General features: G+C 48.1%; 1 protein-coding gene across 1 annotated transcript; it reads right to left on the reverse strand.

Moving 5' to 3' along the window:
- Positions 1 to 20759: 20759 nt before the first annotated feature.
- On the reverse strand, positions 20760 to 23719 carry LOC145797926 (uncharacterized). The gene is made up of 3 exons (XM_082885370.1): positions 22401 to 23719; positions 21433 to 22264; positions 20760 to 21182 (listed from the first exon to the last, which is right to left on the reverse strand). The coding sequence occupies exons 1-3, from the start codon at positions 23717 to 23719 to the stop codon at positions 20760 to 20762; spliced, it is 2574 nt and encodes an 857-aa protein (XP_082741496.1).
- Positions 23720 to 24120: the final 401 nt, after the last annotated feature.

Below are 24120 nucleotides of genomic sequence, written 5' to 3' on the forward strand. Positions count from 1 at the left end.
CCTTTTCTCCTCTCGCATGCAGTTCATTAGGACATCTTCGTTTTCGAACACTCAGATGAGTTCTGGTGTTCATTCCTACCATTTCTCTTCTCGCATGCGGTGGGTTAGGACAGCTTCGGTTTTGAACACTCGGATGAATTCCGGTGTACATTCATTCCTTTTCTCCTCTCGCATGCGGTGCGTTAGGACATCATCGGTTTCGAACACTCGGAGGAGTTCCAGTGTTCATTCATACCTTTTCTCCTCTCGCACGCGGGGCGTTATGTCATCCTCGGTTTCGAACACTCGGATGAGTTTCGGTGTACATTCATACCTTTTCTCCTCTCGCCTGCAGTGCGTTAAGACATCTTCGGTTTTGAACACTCGGATGAGTTCCGGTGTTCATTCATACCTTTTCTCCTCTCGCATGCGGTGGGTTAGGACATCTTCGGTTTCGAACACTCGAATCAGTTCCGGTGTTCATTCATACCTTTTCTCCTCTCGCATGCGGTGCGTTAGGACATCTTTGGTTTCGAACACTCGGATGAGTTTCGGTGTTCATTCCTATCTTTTCTCCTCTCGGATGCGATGCGTTTGGACATCCCTGGTTTCGAACACTTGATTGAGTTCCGGTGTTCATTCATACCATTTATTCTCTCGCATGCAGTGCGTTACGACTTCTTCGGTTTTGAACACTAGGATGAGTTCTGGTGTTCATTCATACCTTTTCTCCTCTCGCATGCGGTGCGTTAGGACATCATCGGTTTCGAAGACTCGGATGACTTCCGGTGTTCATTCATACCTTTTCTCCTCTCGCATGCGGTGCGCTAGGACATCTTCGGTTTTGAACACTCAGATGAGTTCCGGTGTACATTCATACCTTTTCTCCTCTCGCATGCGGTGCGTTAGGACATCATCGGTTTCGAACACTCGGAGGAGTTCCGGTGTTCATTCATACCTTTTCTCCTCTCGCACGCGGTGCGTTAGGACATCCTCGGTTTCGAACACTCGGATAAATTTCGGTGTACATTCATACCTTTTCTCCTCCCGCATGCAGTGCGTTAGGACATCTTCGGTTTCGAACACTCGGATGAGTTCCGGTGTTCATTCATACATTTTCTCCTATCGGATGCGTTGCGTTAGGACATCCTCGGTTTCGAACACTTAATTGGGTTTCGGTGTTCATTTATACCTTTTCTTCTCTCGCATGCGGTGCGTTAGGTCAGCTTCGGTTTCGAACACACGGATGAGTTCCGGTGTTCATTCACACCTTTTCTCCTCTCGCATGCAGTGGGTTAGGACACCTTCGGTATCGAACACTCGGATGAGTTCCGGTGTTCATTCATCCTTTTTTTCCTCTCGCATACGGTGCGTTAGGTCATCTTCGGTTTCGAACACTCGGATGAGTTCCGGTGTTCATTCACACCTTTTCTCCTCTGACATGCGGTGGGTTAGGACATCTTCGGTTTCGAACACTCGGATCAGTTCCGGTGTTCTTTCATACCATTTCTCCTCTCGCACGCGGTGCGATAGGAAATCTTTGGTTTCGAACACTCGGATCAGTTCCGGTGTTCTTTCATACCATTTCTCCTCTCGCACGCGGTGCGATAGGAAATCTTTGGTTTCGAACACTCGGATGAGTTTCGATGTGCATTCCTATCTTTTCTCCTCTCGCATGCGGTGGGTTAGGACATCTTTGGTTTCGAGCACTCGGATGAGTTCCGGTGTTCATTCATACCTTTTCTCCTCTCGGATGCGGTGCGTTAGGACATCCTCGGTTTCGAACACTCGATTGAGTTTCGGTGTTCATTCATACCATTTCTCCTCTCGCATGCGGTGCGTTAGGACTTCTTCGGTTTCGAACACTCGGATGAGTTCCGGTGTTCGTTCATCCCTTTTCTCCTCTCGCATGCGGTGCGTTAGGACATCTTCGGTTTCGAACACTCGAATGTGTTCCGATGTTCATTCACACCTTTTGTCATCCCGCATGCAGTGCGTTAGGATATCTTCGGTTTCGAACCCTCGGTTGAGTTCCGGTGTTCATTCATACCTTTTCTCCTCTCGGATGCGGCGCGTTAGGACATCCTCCGTTTCGAACACTAGGATGAGTTCCGGTGTTCATTCATACCTTTTCTCCTCTCGAATGCAGTGCGTTAGGGCATCCTCAGTTTCGAACACTAGGATGAGTTCCGGTGTTCATTCATACCTTTTCTCCTCTGGCATGCGGCACGTTAGGACATCCTCGGTTTCGAACAGTCGGAGGAGTTTCGGTGTACATAAATACCTTTTCTCATCTCGCATGCGGTGCGTCAGGACATCATCGGTTTCGAACACTCGGACGAGTTCCGGTGTTCATTCAAACCTTTTCTCCTCTCGCACGCGGTGCGTAAGGACACCCTCGGTTTCGAACACTCGGATGAGTTTCAGTGTGCATTCATACCTTTTCTCCTGTCGCATGCAGTGCGTTAGGACATCTTCGGTTTCGAACACTCGGACGAATTCCGGTGTTCATACCTTTTCTCCGCTCTTGTTGTGCGTTAGGACATCTTCGGTTTTGAGCATTCGGATGAGTTCCGGTCTTCATTCATACCATTTCTCCTATCGAATGCGGTGCGTTAGGACATCCTCGGTTTCGAAAACTCGATTGGGTTCCGGTGTTCATTCATACCTTTTCTCCTCTCGCATGCGGTGCGTTAGTTCATCTTCGGTTTCGAACACTCGGATGAGTTCCGGTGTTCATTCACACCTTTTCTCCTCTCGCATAGGGTAGGCTAGGACACCTTCGGTTTCGAACACTCGGATGGGTTCCGTTGTTCATTCATACCTTTCCTCCTCTCGCATGCGGTGGGTTAGGACACCTTCGGTTTCAAATTGTCGGATGAGTTCCGGTGTACAGTCATCCCTTTTCTTCTCTCGCATGCGGTGCGTTAGGTCTTCTTCGGTTTCGAGCACTCGGATGAGTTTCGGTGTTCATTCACACCTTTTCTCCTCTCGCATGCGGTGGGTTAGGACATCTTCGGTTTCGAAAACTCGGATCAGTTCCGGTGTTCATTCATACCTTTCCTCCTCTCGCACGCGGTGGGTTAGGACACCTTCGGTTTCAAATTGTCGGATGAGTTCCGGTGTTCATTCATCCCTTTTCTCCTCTCGCATGCGGTGCGTTAGGTCATCTTCGGTTTCGAGCACTCGGATGAGTTCCGGTGTTCATTCACACCTCTTCTCCTCTCGCATGCGGTGGGTTAGGACATCTTCGGTTTCGAAAACTCGGATCAGTTCCGGTGTTCATTCATACCTTTTCTCCTTTCGCATGCGGTGCGTTAGGACATCTTTGGTTTCGAACACTCGGATCAGTTCCGGTGTTCATTCATACCTTTTCTCCTCTCGGATGCGGTGCGTTAGGACGTCCTCGGCTTCGAACACTCGATTGAGTTCCGGTGTTCATTCATACCTTTTCTCCTCTCGCATGCGGTGCGTTAGGACGTCCTCGGTTTCGAATACTCAGATGAGTTTCAGTGTACATTCATACCTTTTCTCCTCTCGCATGTGGTGCGTTAGGACATCTTCGGTTTCGAACACTCGGATGAGTTCCGGTGTTCATTCATACCTTTTCCCTTCTCGGATGCGGTGCGTTAGGACATCCTCGGTTTCGAACACTCGGATGAGTTCCGGTGTTCATTCATACCTTTTCTCCTCTCGCATGCTGTGGGTTAGGACATCTTCGGTTTCGAGCACTCTGATGAGTTCCGGTGTTCATTCACACCTTTTCTCCTCTCGCATGTTGTGGGTTAGGATATCTTCGGTTTCGAAAACTCGGATCAGTTCCGGTGTTCATTCATACCTTTTCTCCTTTCGCATGCGGTGCGTTAGGAAATATTTGGTTTTGAAGACTCGGATGTGTTCCAGTGTTCATTCATACCTTTTCTCCTCTCGGATGCGGTGCGTTAGGACATCCTCGGTTTCGAACACTCGGAGGAATTCCGGTGTACAATCATAAGTGTTCATTCACCGTTTTTCTCCTCTCGCATGCGGTGCGCTAGGTCATCTTCGGTTTCCAACACTCGGATGAGTTCCGGTGTTCATTCACACCATTTCTCCTCTCGCATGCGGTGGGTTAGGACATCTTCGGTTTCGAACACCGGGATCAGTTCCGGTGTTCATTCATACCCTTTCTCCTCTCACATGCGGTGCGTTAGGACATCTTAGGTTTCGAACACTCGGATGAGTTTTTTTTTTTTTTTTTTTGGGTAAGTAAGAAATAAATAAAACAAGAAAATTTACACGATTACAAGGGGCATACCCCAGGCACTACCCCAAACTACAACGGCAACAACCAAACAAACAGCTGGCACCAGTTCCGGTGAGTTCCGGTGTTCATTCCTACCTTTTCTCCTCTCGCATGCGGTGGGTTAGGACATCTTTGGTTTCGAGCACTCGGATGAGTTCCGGTGTTCGTTCATACCTTTTCTCCTCTCGGAAGCGGTGCGTTAAGACATCCTCGGTTTCGAACATTCGATTGAGTTCCGGTGTTCATTCATACCATTTCTCCTCTCGCATGCGGTGCGTTAGGACTTCTTCGGTTTCGAACACTCGGATGAGTTCCGGTGTTCATTCATCCCTTTTCTCCTCTCGCATGCGGTGCGTTAGGACATCTTTGGTTTCGAACACTCGGATGTGTTCTGGTGTTCATTCATACCTTTTCTCATCTCGTATGCAGTGCGTTAGGATATCTTCGGTTTCGAACACTCGGAAGAGTTCCAGTGTTCATTCATACCTTTTCTCCTCTCGGATGCAGTGCGTTAGGACATCCTCGGTTTCGAACACTCGGATGAGTTCCAGTGTTCATTCTTACCTTTTCTCCTCTCGTATGCGGTGCGTTAGGACGTCCTCGGTTTCGAATACTCGGATGAGTTTCAGTGTACATTCATACCTTTTCTCCTCTCGCATGGGGTGCGTTAGGACATCTTCGGTTTCGAACACTCGGATGAGTTCCGGTGTTCATTCATACTTTTTCTTCTCTCGCATGCGGTGCGTTAGGACATCATCGGTTTCGAAGACTCGGATGAGTTCCGGTTTTCATTCATACCTTTTCTCCTCTCGCATGCGGTGCGTTAGGACATCTTCGGTTTCGAACACTCAGATGAGTTCCAGTGTTCATTCCTACCCTTTCTCCTCTCGCATGCGGTGGGTTAGGACATCTTCGGTTTTGAACACTTGGAGGAATTCCGGTGTACAATCATACCTTTTCTCCTCTTGCATGCGGTGCGTGAGGACATCATTGGTTTCGAACACTCAGAGGAGTTCCGGTGTTCATTCATGCGTTTTCTCCCCTCGCACGCGGTGCGTTAGGACATCCTCGGTTTCGAACACTCGGATGAGTTTCGGTGTACATTCATACCTTTTCTCCTCTCGCATGCAGTGCGTTAAGGACATGTTCGGTTTCGAACACTCGGATGAGTTCCGGTGTTCTTTCATACCATTTCTCCTCTCGCATGCGGTGGGTTAGGACATCTTCGGTTTCGAACACTCGGATCAGTTCCGGTGTTCATTCATACCTTTTCTCCTCTCGCATGCGGTGCGTTAGGACATCTTTGGTTTCGAACACTCGGATGAGTTCCGGTGTTCATTCGTACCTTTTCTCCTCTCGCATGCGATGGGTTAGGACATCTTTGGTTTCGAGCACTCGAATGAGTTCCGGTGTTCATTCATACCTTTTCTCCTCTCGGATGCAGTGCGTTAGGACATCCCCGGTTTCGAACACTCGGATGAGTTCCGGTGTTCATTCATCCCTTTTCTCCTCTCGCATGCGGTGCATTTGGACATCTTCGGTTTCGAACACTCGGATGAGTTCCGGTGTTCATTCCTACCTTTTCTCCTCTCGCATGCGGTGGGTTAGGACACCTTTGGTTTCGAACACTCGGAAGAGTTCCGATGTTCATTCATACCTTTTCCCCTCTTGGATGCGGTGCGTTTGGACATCCTCGGTTTCGAACACTCGATTGAGTTCCGGTGTTCATTCATACCCTTTCTCCTCTCGCATGCGGTGCATTAGGACATCTTCGGTTTCGAACAATCAGAGGACTTCCGGTGTTCAGTCCTAGCTTTTCTTCTCTGGGATGCGGTGGGTTAGGACATCTTCAGTTTCGAACACTCGGACGAGTTCCGGTGTTCATTCACACCCTTTCTCCTCTCGCATGCAGTGCGTTAGGACATCTTCGATTTGGAACACTCGGATGAGTTCCGGTTATCATTCATACCTTTTCTCCTCTCGCATGAGGTGCGTTAGCACATCCTCAGCTTCGAAGACTCGGATGAGTTCCGGTGTTCATTGATACCTTTTCTCCTCTCGCATGCGGTGCTTTAGGACATCTTCAGCTTCGAACACTAGGCTGAGTTCCGTTGTTCATTCATACCTTTCCTCCTCTCGCAAGCGGTGGGTTAGGACACCTTCGATTTCGAGCACTCGGATGAGTTCTGGTCTTCATTCATACCTTTTCTCCTCTCGGATGCAGTGGGTTAGGACATCCTCGGTTTCGAACACTCGATTGGGTTCCGGTGTTCATTCATACCTTTTCTCCTCTCGCATGCGGTGCGTTAGGACATCATCGGTTTCGAAGACTCGGATGACTTCCGGTGTTCATTCATACCTTTTCTCCTCTCGCATGCGGTGCGCTAGGACCTCTTCGGTTTCGAACACTCAGATGAGTTCCGGTGTTCATTCCTACCTTTTCTCCTCTCGCATGCGGTGGGTTAGGACATCTTCGGTTTTGAACACTCGGATGAATTCCGGTGTACATTCATACCTTTTCTTCTCTCGCATGCGGTGCGTTAGGACATCATCGGTTTCGAACACTCGGAGGAGTTCCGGTGTTCATTCGTACCTTTTCTCCTCTCGCACGCGGTGCGTTAGGACATCCTCGGTTTCGAACACTCGGATAAATTTCGGTGTACATTCGTACGTTTTCTCCTCTCGCATGCAGTGCGTTAGGACATCTTCGGTTTCGAACACTCGGATGAGTTCCTGTGTTCATTCACACCTTTTCCCCTCTCGCATGCGGTGGGTTAGGACACCTTCGGTTTCGAACACTCAGATGAGTTCCGTTGTTCATTCATACCTTTCCTCCTCTCGCATGCGGTGGGTTAGGACACCTTCGGTTTCAAATTGTCAGATGAGTTCCGGTGTTCATTCATCCCTTTTTTCCTCTCGCATACGGTGCGTTAGGTCATCTTCGGTTTTGAGCACTAGGATGAGTTTCGGTGTTCATTCACACCTTTTCTCCTCTCGCATGCGGTGGGTTAGGACATCTTCGGTTTCGAAAACTCGGATCAGTTCCGGTGTTCATTCATACCTTTCCTCCTCTCGCATGCGGTTGGTTAGGACACGTTCGGTTTCAAATTGTCGGATGAGTTCCGGTGTTCATTCATCCCTTTTCTCCTCTTGCATGCGGTGCGTTAGGTCATCTTCGGTTTCGAGCACTCGGATGAGTTCCAGGGTTCATTCACACCTTTTTTCCTCTCGCATGCGGTGGGTTAGGACATCTTCGGTTTCGAAAACTAGGATCAGTTCCGTTGTTCATTCATACCTTTTCTCCTCTCGGGAGCGGTGCGTTAGGACATCCTCGGTTTCGAACATTCGATTGAGTTCCGGTGTTCATTCATACCATTTCTCCTCTCGCATGCGGTGCGTTAGGACTTCTTCGGTTTCGAACACTCGGATGAGTTCCGGTGTTCATTCATCCCTTTTCTCCTCTCGCATGCGGTGCGTTAGGACATCTTTGGTTTCGAACACTCGGATGTGTTCTGGTGTTCATTCATACCTTTTCTCATCTCGCATGCAGTGCGTTAGGATATCTTCGGTTTCGAGCACTCGGAAGAGTTCCAGTGTTCATTCATACCTTTTCTCCTCTCGGATGCAGTGCGTTAGGACATCCTCGGTTTCGAACACTCGGATGAGTTCCAGTGTTCATTCATACCTTTTCTCCTCTCGTATTCGGTGCGTTAGGACGTCCTCGGTTTCGAATACTCGGATGAGTTTCAGTGTACATTCATACCTTTTCTCCTCTCGCATGGGGTGCGTTAGGACATCTTCGGTTTCGAACACTCGGATGAGTTTCGGTGTTCATTCATACCTTTTCTTCTCTCGCATGCGGTGCGTTAGGACATCATCGGTTTCGAAGACTCGGATGAGTTCCGGTTTTCATTCATACCTTTTCTCCTCTCGCATGCGGTGCGTTAGGACATCTTCGGTTTCGAACACTCAGATGAGTTCCAGTGTTCATTCCTACCCTTTCTCCTCTCGCATGCGGTGGGTTAGGACATCTTCGGTTTCGAACACTCGGATGTGTTCTGGTGTTCATTCATACCTTTCCTCATCTCGCATGCAGTGCGTTAGGATATCTTCGGTTTCGAACACTCGGAAGAGTTCCAGTGTTCATTCATACCTTTTCTCCTCTCGGATGCAGTGCGTTAGGACATCCTCGGTTTCGAACACTCGGATGAGTTCCAGTGTTCATTCATACCTTTTCTCCTCTCGTATGCGGTGCGTTAGGACGTCCTCGGTGTCGAATACTCGGATGAGTTTCAGTGTACATTCATACCTTTTCTCCTCTCGCATGGGGTGCGTTAGGACATCTTCGGTTTCGAACACTCGGATGAGCTCCGGTGTTCATTCATACCTTTTCTTCTCTCGCATGCGGTGCGTTAGGACATCATCGGTTTCGAAGACTCGGATGAGTTCCGATTTTCATTCATACCTTTTCTCCTCTCGCATGCGGTGCGTTGGGACATCTTCGGTTTCGAACACTCAGATGAGTTCCAGGGTTCATTCCTACCCTTTCTCCTCTCGCATGCGGTGGGTTAGGACATCTTCGGTTTTGAACACTCGGAGGAATTCCGGTGTACAATCATACCTTTTCTCCTCTTGCATGCGGTGCGTGAGGACATCATCGGTTTCGAACACTCAGAGGAGTTCCGGTGTTCATTCATGCGTTTTCTCCTCTCGCACGCGGTGCGTTAGGACATCCTCGGTTTCGAACACTCGGATGAGTTTCGGTGTACATTCATACCTTTTCTCCTCTCGCATGCAGTGCGTTAAGGACATGTTCGGTTTCGAACACTCGGATGAGTTCCGGTGTTCTTTCATACCATTTCTCCTCTCGCATGCGGTGGGTTAGGACATCTTCGGTTTCGAACACTCGGATCAGTTCCGGTGTTCATTCATACCTTTTCTCCTCTCGCATGCGGTGCGTTAGGACATCTTTGGTTTCGAACACTCGAATGAGTTCCGGTGTTCATTCCTACCTTTTCTCCTCTCGCATGCGGTGGGTTAGGACATCTTTGGTTTCGAGCACTCGGATGAGTTCCGGTGTTCATTCATACCTTTTCTCCTCTCGGATGCGGTGCGTTAGGACATCCCCGGTTTCGAACACTCGGATGAGTTCCGGTGTTCATTCATCCCTTTTCTCCTCTCGCATGCGGTGCATTTGGACATCTTCGGTTTCGAACACTCGGATGAGTTTCGGTGTTCATTCCTACCTTTTCTCCTCTCGCATGCGGTGGGTTAGGACACCTTTGGTTTCGAACACTCGGATGAGTTCCGATGTTCATTCATACCTTTTCCCCTCTTGGATGCGGTGCGTTTGGACATCCTCGGTTTCGAACACTCGATTGAGTTCCGGTGTTCATTCATACCCTTTCTCCTCTCACATGCGGTGCATTAGGACATCTTCGGTTTCGAACAATCAGAGGACTTCCGGTGTTCAGTCCTAGCTTTTCTTCTCTGGGATGCGGTGGGTTAGGACATCTTCAGTTTCGAACACTCGGACGAGTTCCGGTGTTCATTCACACCCTTTCTCCTCTCGCATGCGGTGGGTTAGGACATCTTCGGTTTCGAACACTCGAATCAGTTCCGGTGTTCATTCATACCTTTTCTCCTCTCGCATGCGGTGCGTTAGGACATCTTTGGTTTCGAACACTCGGATGAGTTTCGGTGTTCATTCCTATCTTTTCTCCTCTCGCATGCGGTGGGTTAGGACATCTTTGGTTTCGAGCACTCGGATGAGTTCCGGTGTTCATTCATACCTTTTCTCCTCTCGGATGCGATGCGTTTGGACATCCCTGGTTTCGAACACTTGATTGAGTTCCGGTGTTCATTCATACCATTTATTCTCTCGCATGCAGTGCGTTACGACTTCTTCGGTTTTGAACACTAGGATGAGTTCTGGTGTTCATTCATACCTTTTCTCCTCTCGCATGCGGTGCGTTAGGACATCATCGGTTTCGAAGACTCGGATGACTTCCGGTGAACATACCTTTTCTCCTCTCGCATGCGGTGCGCTAGGACATCTTCGGTTTTGAACACTCAGATGAGTTCCGGTGTTCATTCATACCTTTTCTCCTCTCGCATGCGGTGGGTTAGGACATCTTTGGTTTCGAGCACTCGGAGGAGTTCCGGTGTTCATTCATACCTTTTCTCCTCTCGGATGCGATGCGTTTGGACATCCCTGGTTTCGAACACTTGATTGAGTTCCGGTGTTCATTCATACCATTTATTCTCTCGCATGCAGTGCGTTACGACTTCTTCGGTTTTGAACACTAGGATGAGTTCTGGTGTTCATTCATACCTTTTCTCCTCTCGCATGCGGTGCGTTAGGACATCATCGGTTTCGAAGACTCGGATGACTTCCGGTGAACATACCTTTTCTCCTCTCGCATGCGGTGCGCTAGGACATCTTCGGTTTTGAACACTCAGATGAGTTCCGGTGTACATTCATACCTTTTCTCCTCTCGCATGCGGTGCGTTAGGACATCATCGGTTTCGAACACTCGGAGGAGTTCCGGTGTTCATTCATACCTTTTCTCCTCTCGCACGCGGTGCGTTAGGACATCCTCGGTTTCGAACACTCGGATAAATTTCGGTGTACATTCATACCTTTTCTCCTCCCGCATGCAGTGCGTTAGGACATCTTCGGTTTCGAACACTCGGATGAGTTCCGGTGTTCATTCATACATTTTCTCCTATCGGATGCGTTGCGTTAGGACATCTTCGGTTTCGAACAATCAGAGGACTTCCGGTGTTCAGTCCTAGCTTTTCTTCTCTGGGATGCGGTGGGTTAGGACATCTTCAGTAGCGAACACTCGGACGAGTTCCGGTGTTCATTCACACCCTTTCTCCTCTCGCATGCAGTGCGTTAGGACATCTTCGATTTGGAACACTCGGATGAGTTCCGGTTATCATTCATACCTTTTCTCCTCTCGCATGAGGTGCGTTAGGACATCCTCAGCTTCGAAGACTCGGATGAGTTCCGGTGTTCATTCATACCTTTTCTCCTCTCGCATGCGGTGCTTTAGGACATCTTCAGCTTCGAACACTAGGCTGAGTTCCGTTGTTCATTCATACCTTTCCTCCTCTCGCAAGCGGTGGGTTAGGACACCTTCGATTTCGAGCACTCGGATGAGTTCTGGTCTTCATTCATACCTTTTCTCCTCTCGGATGCAGTGGTTCAGGACATCCTCGGTTTCGAACACTCGATTGGGTTCCGGTGTTCATTCATACCTTTTCTCCTCTCGCATGCGGTGCGTTAGGACATCATCGGTTTCGAAGACTCGGATGACTTTCGGTGTTCATTCATACCTTTTCTCCTCTCGCATGCGGTGCGCTAGGACATCTTCGGTTTCGAACACTCAGATGAGTTCCGGTGTTCATTCCTACCTTTTCTCCTCTCGCATGCGGTGGGTTAGGACATCTTCGGTTTTGAACACTCGGATGAATTCCGGTGTACATTCATACCTTTTCTTCTCTCGCATGCGGTGCGTTAGGACATCATCGGTTTCGAACACTCGGAGGAGTTCCGGTGTTCATTCGTACCTTTTCTCCTCTCGCACGCGGTGCGTTAGGACATCCTCGGTTTCGAACACTCGGATAAATTTCGGTGTACATTCGTACCTTTTCTCCTCTCGCATGCAGTGCGTTAGGACATCTTCGGTTTCGAACACTCGGATGAGTTCCGGTGTTCATTCACACCTTTTCCCCTCTCGCATGCGGTGGGTTAGGACACCTTCGGTTTCGAACACTCAGATGAGTTCCATTGTTCATTCATACCTTTCCTCCTCTCGCATGCGGTGGGTTAGGACACCTTCGGTTTCAAATTGTCGGATGAGTTCCGGTGTTCATTCATCCCTTTTTTCCTCTCGCATACGGTGCGTTAGGTCATCTTCAGTTTCGAACACTCGGATGAGTTCCGGTGTTCATTCACACCTTTTCTCCTCTCGCATGCGGTGGGTTAGGACATCTTCGGTTTCGAACACTCGGATCAGTTCCGGTGTTCTTTCATACGTTTTCTCCTCTCGCATGCGGTGCGTTAGGACATCTTTGGTTTCGAACACTCGGATGAGTTTCGGTGTTCATTCCGACCTTTTCTCCTCTCGCATGCGGTGGGTTAGGACATCTTGGGTTTCGAGCACTCGGATGTGTTCCGGTGTTCATTCATACCTTTTCTCCTCTCGGATGCGGTGCGTTAGGACATCCCCGGTTTCGAACACTCAGATGAGTTCCGGTGTTCATTCATCCCTTTTCTCCACTCGCATGCGGTGCGTTTGGACATCTTCGGTTTCGAACACTCGGATGTGTTCCGATGTTCATTCTTACCTTTTGCCATCTCGCATGCAGTGCGTTAGGATATCTTCGGTTTCGATCACTCGGTTGAGTTCCGGTGTTCATTCATAGCTTTTCTCCTCTTGGATGCGGTGCGTTAGGACATCCTCGGTTTCGAACACTCGGATGAGTTCCAGTGTTCATTCATACCTTTTCTCCTCTCGGATGCAGTTAGGGCATCCTCGGTTTCGAAACACTAGGATGAGTTCCGGTGTTCATTCATACCTTTTCTACTCTGGCATTAGGACATCCTCGGTTTCGAACAGTCGGAGGAGTTTCGGTGTACATAAATTCCTTTTCTCATCTCGCATGCGGTGCGTTAGGACATCATCGGTTTCGAACACTCGGAGGAGTTCCGGTGTTCATTCATACCTTTTCTCCTCTCGCACGCAGTGCGTTAGGACATCCTCGGTTTCGAACACTCGGATGAGTTTCAGTGTGCATTCATACCTTTTCTCCTCTCGCATGCAGTGCGTTAGGACATCTTCGGTTTCGAACACTCGGACGAGTTCCGGTGTTCATACCTTTTCTCCTCTCATGCTGTGGGTTAGGACATCTTCAGTTTCGAGCGCTCGGATGAGTTCCGGTCTTCATTCATACCATTTCTCCTATCGAATGCGGTGCGTTAGGACATCCTCGGTTTCGAAAACTCGATTGGGTTCCGGTGTTCATTCACACCTTTTCTCCTCTCGCATGCGGTGCGTTAGTTCATCTTCGGTTTCGAACACTCGGATGAGTTCCGGTGTTCATTCACACCTTTTCTCCTCTCGCATGCGGTAGGCTAGGACACCTTCGGTTTCGAACACTCGGATGGGTTCCGTTGTTCATTCATACCTTTCCTCCTCTCGCATGCGGTGGGTTAGGACACCTTCAGTTTGAAATTGTCGGATGAGTTCCGGTGTTCATTCATCCCTTTTCTCCTCTCGCATGGGTCATCTTCGGTTTTGAGCACTCGGATGAGTTTCGGTGTTCATTCACACCTTTTCTCCTCTCGCATGCGGTGGGTTAGGACATCTTCGGTTTCGAAAACTCGGAACAGTTCCGGTGTTCATTCATACCTTTCCTCCTCTCGCATGCGGTTGGTTAGGACACGTTCGGTTTCAAATTGTCGGATGAGTTCCGGTGTTCATTCATCCCTTTTCTCCTCTCGCATGCGGTGCGTTAGGTCATCTTCGGTTTCGAGCACTCGGATGAGTTCCAGGGTTCATTCACACCTTTTTTCCTCTCGCATGCGGTGGGTTAGGACATCTTCGGTTTCGAAAACTAGGATCAGTTCCGGTGTTCATTCATACCTTTTCTCCTCTCGGAAGCGGTGCGTTAGGACATCCTCGGTTTCGAACATTCGATTGAGTTCCGGTGTTCATTCATACCATTTCTCCTCTCGCATGCGGTGCGTTAGGACTTCTTCGGTTTCGAACACTCGGATGAGTTCCGGTGTTCATTCATCCCATTTCTCCTCTCGCATGCGGTGCGTTAGGACATCCTCGGTTTCGAACATTCGATTGAGTTCCGGTGTTCATTCATACCATTTCTCCTCTCGCATGCGGTGCGTTAGGACTTCTTCGGTTTCAAACACTCGGATGAGTTCCGGTGTTCATTCATACCTTTTCTCCTCTCGCATGCAGTGCGTTAGGACATCTTTGGTTTCGAACACTCGGATGTGTTCTGGTGTTCATTCATACCTTTTCTCATCTCGCATGCAGTGCGTTAGGATATCTTCGGTTTCGAGCACTCGGAAGAGTTCCAGTGTTCATTCATACCTTTTCTCCTCTCGGATGCAGTGCGTTAGGACATCCTCGGTTTCGAACACTCGGATGAGTTCCAGTGTTCATTCGTACCTTTTCTCCTCTCGTATTCGGTGCGTTAGGACGTCCTCGGTTTCGAATACTCGGATGAGTTTCAGTGTACATTCATACCTTTTCTCCTGTCGCATGGGGTGCGTTAGGACATCTTCGGTTTCGAACACTCGGATGAGTTTCGGTGTTCATTCATACCTTTTCTTCTCTCGCATGCGGTGCGTTAGGACATCATCGGTTTCGAAGACTCGGATGAGTTCCGGTTTTCATTCATACCTTTTCTCCTCTCGCATGCGGTGCGTTAGGACATCTTCGGTTTCGAACACTCAGATGAGTTCCAGTGTTCATTCCTACCCTTTCTCCTCTCGCATGCGGTGGGTTAGGACATCTTCGGTTTTGAACACTCGGAGGAATTACGGTGTACAATCATACCTTTTCTCCTCTTGCATGCGGTGCGTGAGGACATCATCGGTTTCGAACACTCAGAGGAGTTCCGGTGTTCATTCATGCGTTTTCTCCTCTCGCACGCGGTGCGTTAGGACATCCTCGGTTTCGAACACTCGGATGAGTTTCGGTGTACATTCATACCTTTTCTCCTCTCGCATGCAGTGCGTTAAGGACATGTTCGGTTTCGAACACTCGGATGAGTTCCGGTGTTCTTTCATACCATTTCTCCTCTCGCATGCGGTGGGTTAGGACATCTTCGGTTTCGAACACTCGGATCAGTTCCGGTGTTCATTCATACCTTTTCTCCTCTCGCATGCGGTGCGTTAGGACATCTTTGGTTTCGAACACTCGGATGAGTTCCGGTGTTCATTCCTACCTTTTCTCCTCTCGCATGCGGTGGGTTAGGACATCTTTGGTTTCGAGCACTCGGATGAGTTCCGGTGTTCATTCATACCTTTTCTCCTCTCGGATGCGGTGCGTTAGGACATCCCCGGTTTCAAACACTCGGATGAGTTCCGGTGTTCATTCATCCCTTTTCTCCTCTCGCATGCGGTGCATTTGGACATCTTCGGTTTCGAACACTCGGATGAGTTCCGGTGTTCATTCCTACCTTTTCTCCTCTGGCATGCGGTGGGTTAGGACACCTTTGGTTTCGAACACTCGGATGAGTTCCGATGTTCATTCATACCTTTTCCCCTCTTGGATGCGGTGCGTTTGGACATCCTCGGTTTCGAACACTCGATTGAGTTCCGGTGTTCATTCATATCCTTTCTCCTCTCGCATGCGGTGCATTAGGACATCTTCGGTTTCGAACAATCAGAGGACTTCCGGTGTTCAGTCCTAGCTTTTCTTCTCTGGGATGCGGTGGGTTAGGACATCTTCAGTTTCGAACACTCGGACGAGTTCCGGAGTTCATTCACACCCTTTCTCCTCTCGCATGCAGTGCGTTAGGACATCTTCGATTTGGAACACTCGGATGAGTTCCGGTTATCATTCATACCTTTTCTCCTCTCGCATGAGGTGCGTTAGCACATCCTCAGCTTCGAAGACTCGGATGAGTTCCGGTGTTCATTCATACCTTTTCTCCTCTCGCATGCGGTGCTTTAGGACATCTTCAGCTTCGAACACTAGGCTGAGTTCCGTTGTTCATTCATACCTTTCCTCCTCTCGCAAGCGGTGGGTTAGGACACCTTCGATTTCGAGCACTCGGATGAGTTCTGGTCTTCATTCATACCTTTTCTCCTCTCGGATGCAGTGGGTTAGGACATCCTCGGTTTCGAACACTCGATTGGGTTCCGGTGTTCATTCATACCTTTTCTCCTCTCGCATGCGGTGCGTTAGGACATCATCGGTTTCGAAGACTCGGATGACTTCCGGTGTTCATTCATACCTTTTCTCCTCTCGCATGCGGTGCGCTAGGACATCTTCGGTTTCGAACACTCAGATGAGTTCCGGTGTTCATTCCTACCTTTTCTCCTCTCGCATGCGGTGGGTTAGGACATCTTCCGTTTTGAACACTCGGATGAATTCCGGTGTACATTCATACCTTTTCTTCTCTCGCATGCGGTGCGTTAGGACATCATCGGTTTCGAACACTCGGAGGAGTTCCGGTGTTCATTCGTACCTTTTCTCCTCTCGCACGCGGTGCGTTAGGACATCCTCGGTTTCGAACACTCGGATAAATTTCGGTGTACATTCGTACCTTTTCTCCTCTCGCATGCAGTGCGTTAGGACATCTTCGGTTTCGAACACTCGGATGAGTTCCGGTGTTCATTCACACCTTTTCCCCTCTCGCATGCGGTGGGTTAGGACACCTTCGGTTTCGAACACTCAGATGAGTTCCGTTGTTCATTCATACCTTTCCTCCTCTCGCATGCGGTGGGTTAGGACACCTTCGGTTTCAAATTGTCGGATGAGTTCCGGTGTTCATTCATCCCTTTTTTCCTCTCGCATACGGTGCGTTAGGTCATCTTCGGTTTCGAACACTCGGATGAGTTCCGGTGTTCATTCACACCTTTTCTCCTCTCGCATGCGGTGGGTTAGGACATCTTCGGTTTCGAACACTCGGATCAGTTCCGGTGTTCTTTCATACGTTTTCTCCTCTCGCATGCGGTGCGTTAGGACATCTTTGGTTTCGAACACTCGGATGAGTTTCGGTGTTCATTCCGACCTTTTCTCCTCTCGCATGCGGTGGCTTAGGACATCTTGGGTTTCGAGCACTCGGATGTGTTCCGGTGTTCATTCATACCTTTTCTCCTCTCGGATGCGGTGCGTTAGGACATCCCCGGTTTCGAACACTCAGATGAGTTCCGGTGTTCATTCATCCCTTTTCTCCTCTCGCATGCGGTGCGTTTGGACATCTTCGGTTTCGAACACTCGGATGTGTTCCGATGTTCATTCTTACCTTTTGTCATCTCGCATGCAGTGCGTTAGGATATCTTCGGTTTCGATCACTCGGTTGAGTTCCGGTGTTCATTCATAGCTTTTCTCCTCTTGGATGCGGTGCGTTAGGACATCCTCAGTTTCGAACACTCGGATGAGTTCCAGTGTTCATTCATACCTTTTCTCCTCTCGGATGCAGTTAGGGCATCCTCGGTTTCGAAACACTAGGATGAGTTCCGGTGTTCATTCATACCTTTTCTTCTCTGGCATTAGGACATCCTCGGTTTCGAACAGTCGGAGGAGTTTCGGTGTACATAAATTCCTTTTCTCATCTCGCATGCGGTGCGTTAGGACATCATCGGTTTCGAACACTCGGAGGAGTTCCGGTGTTCATTCATACCTTTTCTCCTCTCGCACGCAGTGCGTTAGGACATCCTCGGTTTCGAACACTCGGATGAGTTTCAGTGTGCATTCATACCTTTTCTCCTCTCGCATGCAGTGCGTTAGGACATCTTCGGTTTCGAACACTCGGACGAGTTCCGGTGTTCATACCTTTTCTCCTCTCATGCTGTGGGTTAGGACATCTTCAGTTTCGAGCGCTCGGATGAGTTCCGGTCTTCATTCATACCATTTCTCCTATCGAATGCGGTGCGTTAGGACATCCTCGGTTTCGAAAACTCGATTGGGTTCCGGTGTTCATTCACACCTTTTCTCCTCTCGCATGCGGTGCGTTAGTTCATCTTCGGTTTCGAACACTCGGATGAGTTCCGGTGTTCATTCACACCTTTTCTCCTCTCGCATGCGGTAGGCTAGGACACCTTCGGTTTCGAACACTCGGATGGGTTCCGTTGTTCATTCATACCTTTCCCCCTCTCGCATGCGGTGGGTTAGGACACCTTCAGTTTGAAATTGTCGGATGAGTTCCGGTGTTCATTCATCCCTTTTCTCCTCTCGCATGGGTCATCTTCGGTTTTGAGCACTCGGATGAGTTTCGGTGTTCATTCACACCTTTTCTCCTCTCGCATGCGGTGGGTTAGGACATCTTCGGTTTCGAAAACTCGGATCAGTTCCGGTGTTCATTCATACCTTTCCTCCTCTCGCATGCGGTTGGTTAGGACACGTTCGGTTTCAAATTGTCGGATGAGTTCCGGTGTTCATTCATCCCTTTTGTCCTCTCGCATGCGGTGCGTTAGGTCATCTTCGGTTTCGAGCACTCGGATGAGTTCCAGGGTTCATTCACACCTTTTTTCCTCTCGCATGCGGTGGGTTAGGACATCTTCGGTTTCGAAAACTAGGATCAGTTCCGGGGTTCATTCATACCTTTTCTTCTTTCGCATGCGGTGCGTTAGGACATCTTTGGTTTCGAACACTCGAATGAGTTCCGGTGGTCATTCCTACCTTTTCTCCTCTCGCATGCGGTGCGTTAGGACATCTTTGGTTTCGAACACTCGGATGTGTTCCGGTGTTCATTCATACCTTTTCTCATCTCGCATGCAGTGCGTTAGGATATCTTCGGTTCCGAACACTCGGATGAGTTCCGGTGTTCATTCATACCTTTTCTCCTCTCGGATGCGGTGCGTTACGACATCCTCGGTTTCGAACACTCAGATGAGTTCCAGTGTTTGTTCATATCTTTTCTCCTCTCGCATGCGGTGCGTTAGGACATCCTCGGTTTTCAACACTCGGACGAGTTTCGGTGTACATTCGTACCTGTTCTCATCTCGCATGCGGTGCGTTAGGACATCCTCGGTTTCGAACACTCGGATGAGTTTCGGTGTCCATTCATACCTTTTCTCCTCTCGCATGCAGTGCGTTAGGACATCTTCGGTTTCGAACACTCGGATGAGTTCCGGTGTTCATTCATACCTTTTCTCCTCTCGCATGCTGTGGGTTAGGATATCTTCGGTTTCGAGCACTCGGATGAGTTCCGGTGTTCATTCACACCTTTTCTCCTCTCGCATGCGGTGGGTTAGGACATCTTCGGTTTCGAAAACTCGGATCAGTTCCGGTGTTCATTCATACCTTTTCTCCTTTCGCATGCGGTGCGTTAGGACATCTTTGGTTTCGAACACTCAGATGAGTTCCGGTGTTCATTCATACCTTTTCTCCTCTCGGATGCGGTGCGTTAGGACATCCTCGGTTTCGAACACTCAGATGAGTTTTTTTTTTTTGGGTAAGTAGACTCGGATGAGTTCCGGTGTTCATTCATACCTTTTCTCCTCTCGCATGCGGTGCGTTAAGACATCCTCGGTTTCGAATACTCGGATGAGTTTCAGTGTACATTCATACCTTTTCTCCTCTCGCATGTGGTGCGTTAGGACATCTTCGGTTTCGAACACTCGGATGAGTTCCGGTGTTCGTTCATACCTTTTCTCCTCTCGCATGCGGTGCTTTAGGACATCATCGGTTTCGAAGACTCGGATGAGTTTCGGTTTTCATTCATACCTTTTCTCCTCTCGCATGCGGTGCGTTAGGACATCTTCGGTTTCGAACACTCAGATGAGTTCCGGTGTTCATTCCTACCTTTTCTCCTCTCGCATGCGGTGGGTTAGGACATCTTCGGTTTTGAACACTCGGAGGAATTCCGGTGTACATTCATACCTTTTCTCCTCTGGCATGCGGTGCGTGAGGACATCATCGGTTTCGAACACTCGGAGGAGTTCCGATGTTCATTCATACCTTTTCTCCTCTCGCACGCGGTGCGTTAGGACATCCTCGGTTTCGAACACTTGGATGAGTTTCGGTGTACATTCATACCTTTTCTCCTCTCGTATGCAGTGCGTTTAGATATGTTCGGTTTCGAACACTCGGATGAGTTCCGGTGTTCTTTCGTACCATTTCTCTTCTCGCATGCGGTGGGTTAGGACATCTTCGGTTTGGAACACTCGGATCAGTTCCGGTGTTCATTCATACCTTTTCTCCTCTCGCATGCGGTGCGTTAGGACATCTTTGGTTTCGAACACTCGGATGAGTTCCGGTGTTCATTCCTACCTTTTCTCCTCTCGCATGCGGTGGGTTAGGACATCTTTGGTTTTGAGCACTCGGATGAATTCCGGTGTTCATTCATACCTTTTCTCCTCTCTTTTTTTTGGGTAAGTAAGAAATAAATAAAACAAGAAAATTTACACGTTGACAAGGGGCATACCCCAGGCCCTACCCCAAAACAAAAAAACAACGACAATGTCCAAACAAAAAGAAAAGGAAAATTGGCACCAACGCCCAACTAAGAGGAACAAAATACTTGTTCAAGAACCATGTCCCACAACAGATAGGGAACTTGCACAAGATCTACACCTTCCCAGAGAATCACCGAACTGGAGAAATACAAAGTTCACCGTGAATACCAAAAAAAAACAGCCCTAATCTTAGACTCAAACATGTCCAGATCTAATAAACAGAGTACCCAAAAAAAGGGGACGGCGTTACAATATACAATAATTACAGTCCCACCATACAGATATATATACAACCCGAATTGAAAACAGCTTATGAACCCACTGAAATGCCTAGGCACGCCGCACCTTGCTGCCATTACCGAAAAGCATCTCCACACAGCATATAGCTTCACCGAGGTCGTTACCAGCCACAGATTGTTGCCATCGGCCAAGAGCCTTCCCCACCAGCATGCAACTTGCAGCCGTAGTCCAATAACAGTCCCAATAACAGTACAAAGGAGACTGCCAGAAATAAACCCACCATACAGGTTTCTGCTTAACCTGCCCAAAGAGAACTAGATAGTAAGTGCCAATATTACATGAGACATCATAGAGAAGGAGGAAAATAATTCTTAGAATATGAGACCTCTCATCACTCGGCCCACATCTAATAACAACACTCCACACAGTATATGTCCTCTCTTCACTAGGCCCACATCTCTCCAACTCACTCATGATCTCAACTGTTTTGCTGTATAAGGGAGCTTCCTTAACCTGCACATAAAAGTTAGAATATATAATAACAATTAGAAATATAATTGTGAGCAGCCTCACATCTCTCAACCCACAAGATAAAATTAAATTATTTTGGCTCACTTCACTCGGCCCACATATGACATTAGCCGAACATGCTAGAGAGTAGGAAGACATCATCAAGTTAGAACAAGTATCCATGGTATGGTATAAATCTGCAAAAGAGTAGCCAATTAGAAAACCCCACAATATTTGCTCACCCTCACTCAACCCTCAGTATAGGTAAACTGTCCCCACTCAATATGCTCCCAGCATTGTTGTCCTGGGGCTGCTTCATAATTGTTGTAGGTAGATTCCATTGTGACAGATACCAAGCATCACCTGCAGAGTTAGTCAGATTATACATAGAAAGCATCCTACCTCTAACCATTTGGACAATAAGATTAGTCACAATTTTCTCAGGTTTAAACTCCTTGCTAAAAATCCTCCTATTCCTTTCAATCCAGATCTGATAGACAGTGCACAGAAACGAGAGTTTTGTAAGAGAAGACTTCAAAGCTTTGCCTCTGGTGGACTTAGTAGCGTAGACCACATACTCCAGCCAGGTTAATTGGGGCCAGCTAATGTTACACTTAACCTGAATGGCACCCCAGATCCTAGAAGAATACACACACCTGAAAAACGAATGAGTGTGATTCTCCTCAAGACCATGACAAAGGGGGCAAGTAGGATTAGGAACAAGGCCGAATAGATGCAGCCTATCCCCCGTGTTTAATCTCTCGTGAATGGCCATCCAGACCACAAAGCTGACCCTAGGAATGGACGGATGCCCCCAAACAAGATTAGCCCAGGGCACTTTAGTACCCTTATCCCTCCAACAATTCCACGCAGATTGTATTGTAAAATTCCCATCCACAGTCAAGTTCCAGACAGGACAATCCTGGATATCCCTACGAGGTTTAAGCTCAAGAGGAGTAGAAGAAATCCACTCCTTGATCTCCCAAGAGTTGTCAATAGGCCACTTCCAATCATTATTAGATATGACAGCACTAACTTTGGACTCGAAAGGAAGACCCGTGTCATACATAATCCTATGCCCAAATCTGTCCCATAAAGAGCCCAAAGGATGCCAATTATCAAACCACAGAAACACCTTCTCCCCATTACCAAACTTGATAAGAGTTTTTTTTTTTTTTTTTTTTTTTATTACTTACCCAAAAAAAAAAAAAAAAAAAAAACTTGATAAGAGGGAAGATATTTTTCCTAAGAGACAGAATTTTCCTCCAGACCCATGAGGGGTCACTAGGCATCTTAATATGCCAAAAGCTCTTACCCTTAAGTAAGTAAGACTTAACCCACTGGCACCACATAGATCCTTCCCCTCCGGAGAACAAGAACCAAACATGCTTGGTGATAGCCGCCCTATTCCAAACCCCCATCTCCTTAAACCCTAAGCCCCCTTCACCTTTAGGCTTACAGACATTATTCCAAGCGATTTTAGCACTATGCATCTTCAAATCAACACCCGACCAAAGAAAAGATCTCAAAATGCTATCAATCTCTCTAATCACCTTTTTTGGGAGGATAAAAAGTGAGGACCAATAGACTTGCATAGAAAAAAGGATAGTCTGGATAAGTTGAGCTCTACCCGCATAAGAGAGGAGTCTATTGGTCCAGCTCTTAATCCTCTTGGTGATCCTCTCAACCAGAATCTTACAATCAGTAGCCTTAAGCTTCGTAGTGATCAAGGGCACACCCAAGTATTTCACCGGAAGAGTGCCCTCAGTAAACTTGGAAATACGAAGAATGTCATTTTTAAGCTCCCTATTACACCCCGAGAAGAATATATTACTCTTACTAGGACTAGGGGTGAGACCAGACAATTGCCTAAACTCCTCTAGGCCTTGCATGATAAGGTTGACAGTGACAGTATCACCTTTACTGAAAATCATAAGATCATCAGCAAAGCAAAGGTTGACGATCTTGGTTTTATCACACCTCCAATGAAACTTGAAAAGGGGATCACAAGCTTTTTCAGCCAAAATTCTAGCTAAGATTTCCATAGCCAAAACAAACAAGTAAGGGGACATCGGATCCCCTTGTCTAAGCCCTCTAGCCCCTTTGAAATACCCATGGAGACTCCCATTAATGCAGATCGAGAAAGAAGGGCTCGTCATACAAGCCTTGATCCACATAATCATACAAGGGGGAAAGTTCATAGCTGACAAGATGTCAAGAATAAACTCCCACCTAACATTATCATAGGCTTTCATAATGTCCACTTTCATAGCACACTTGGGAATTTTAGAATTTCTATGATAACCCCTCATTATCTCCTGAGACAAGAAGATGTTATCCGAGATCCGTCTACCCTGGACAAAAGCTGATTGCACAGGATCTACAAGATCCGGAAGAACAATCTTAACTCTATTGGCAATGATCTTGGCAATGCATTTATAGATCGTGTTACAACAGGAGATAGGCCGCAGCCACGTTGGCCCAAGATCTCTGCTGAGGCTGATTAAGCCCCACATCATCAGAGGAGCTCCTACCTCCATTACCCTCAGGTAAAACATCGGGAGCTGGTCGACTCCTCCCTTCTCCTCTGATTCTAGTAACATCAAGGCTATCTGGAAGATTTTGAAATCTGTAGTCTTCGTTGTCAACACTTTCTGACCATCTAGGGTTAGAGGTCTGCCCTATCGGAGTCGAAAGGACGACCTCGCCACCTACCTTCTCTGAAGCTAAGATCATTGGGGCTTTAAGCTTTCCCAAAAGATCTATATTACCCTAAGTGACCTCATCAGCGCCGATCTGAGTAACCGCGGTTCGATCTACCCCTTCAACCCCTTCAGATCGTGCTCGAGACCTCGCAACCCAATCGATTTGCCCTATCACAGCTGTACCCAAAAGATCTGGTGTAATACCCCTGTTCCGTAATATGCCAATTGGTCCTTAA

Source organism: Camellia sinensis, chromosome 8 (genome assembly GCF_055761805.1).
Source record: "Camellia sinensis isolate YWXY chromosome 8, ASM5576180v1, whole genome shotgun sequence".
NCBI classification, from domain to species: Eukaryota; Viridiplantae; Streptophyta; class Magnoliopsida; order Ericales; family Theaceae; genus Camellia; species Camellia sinensis.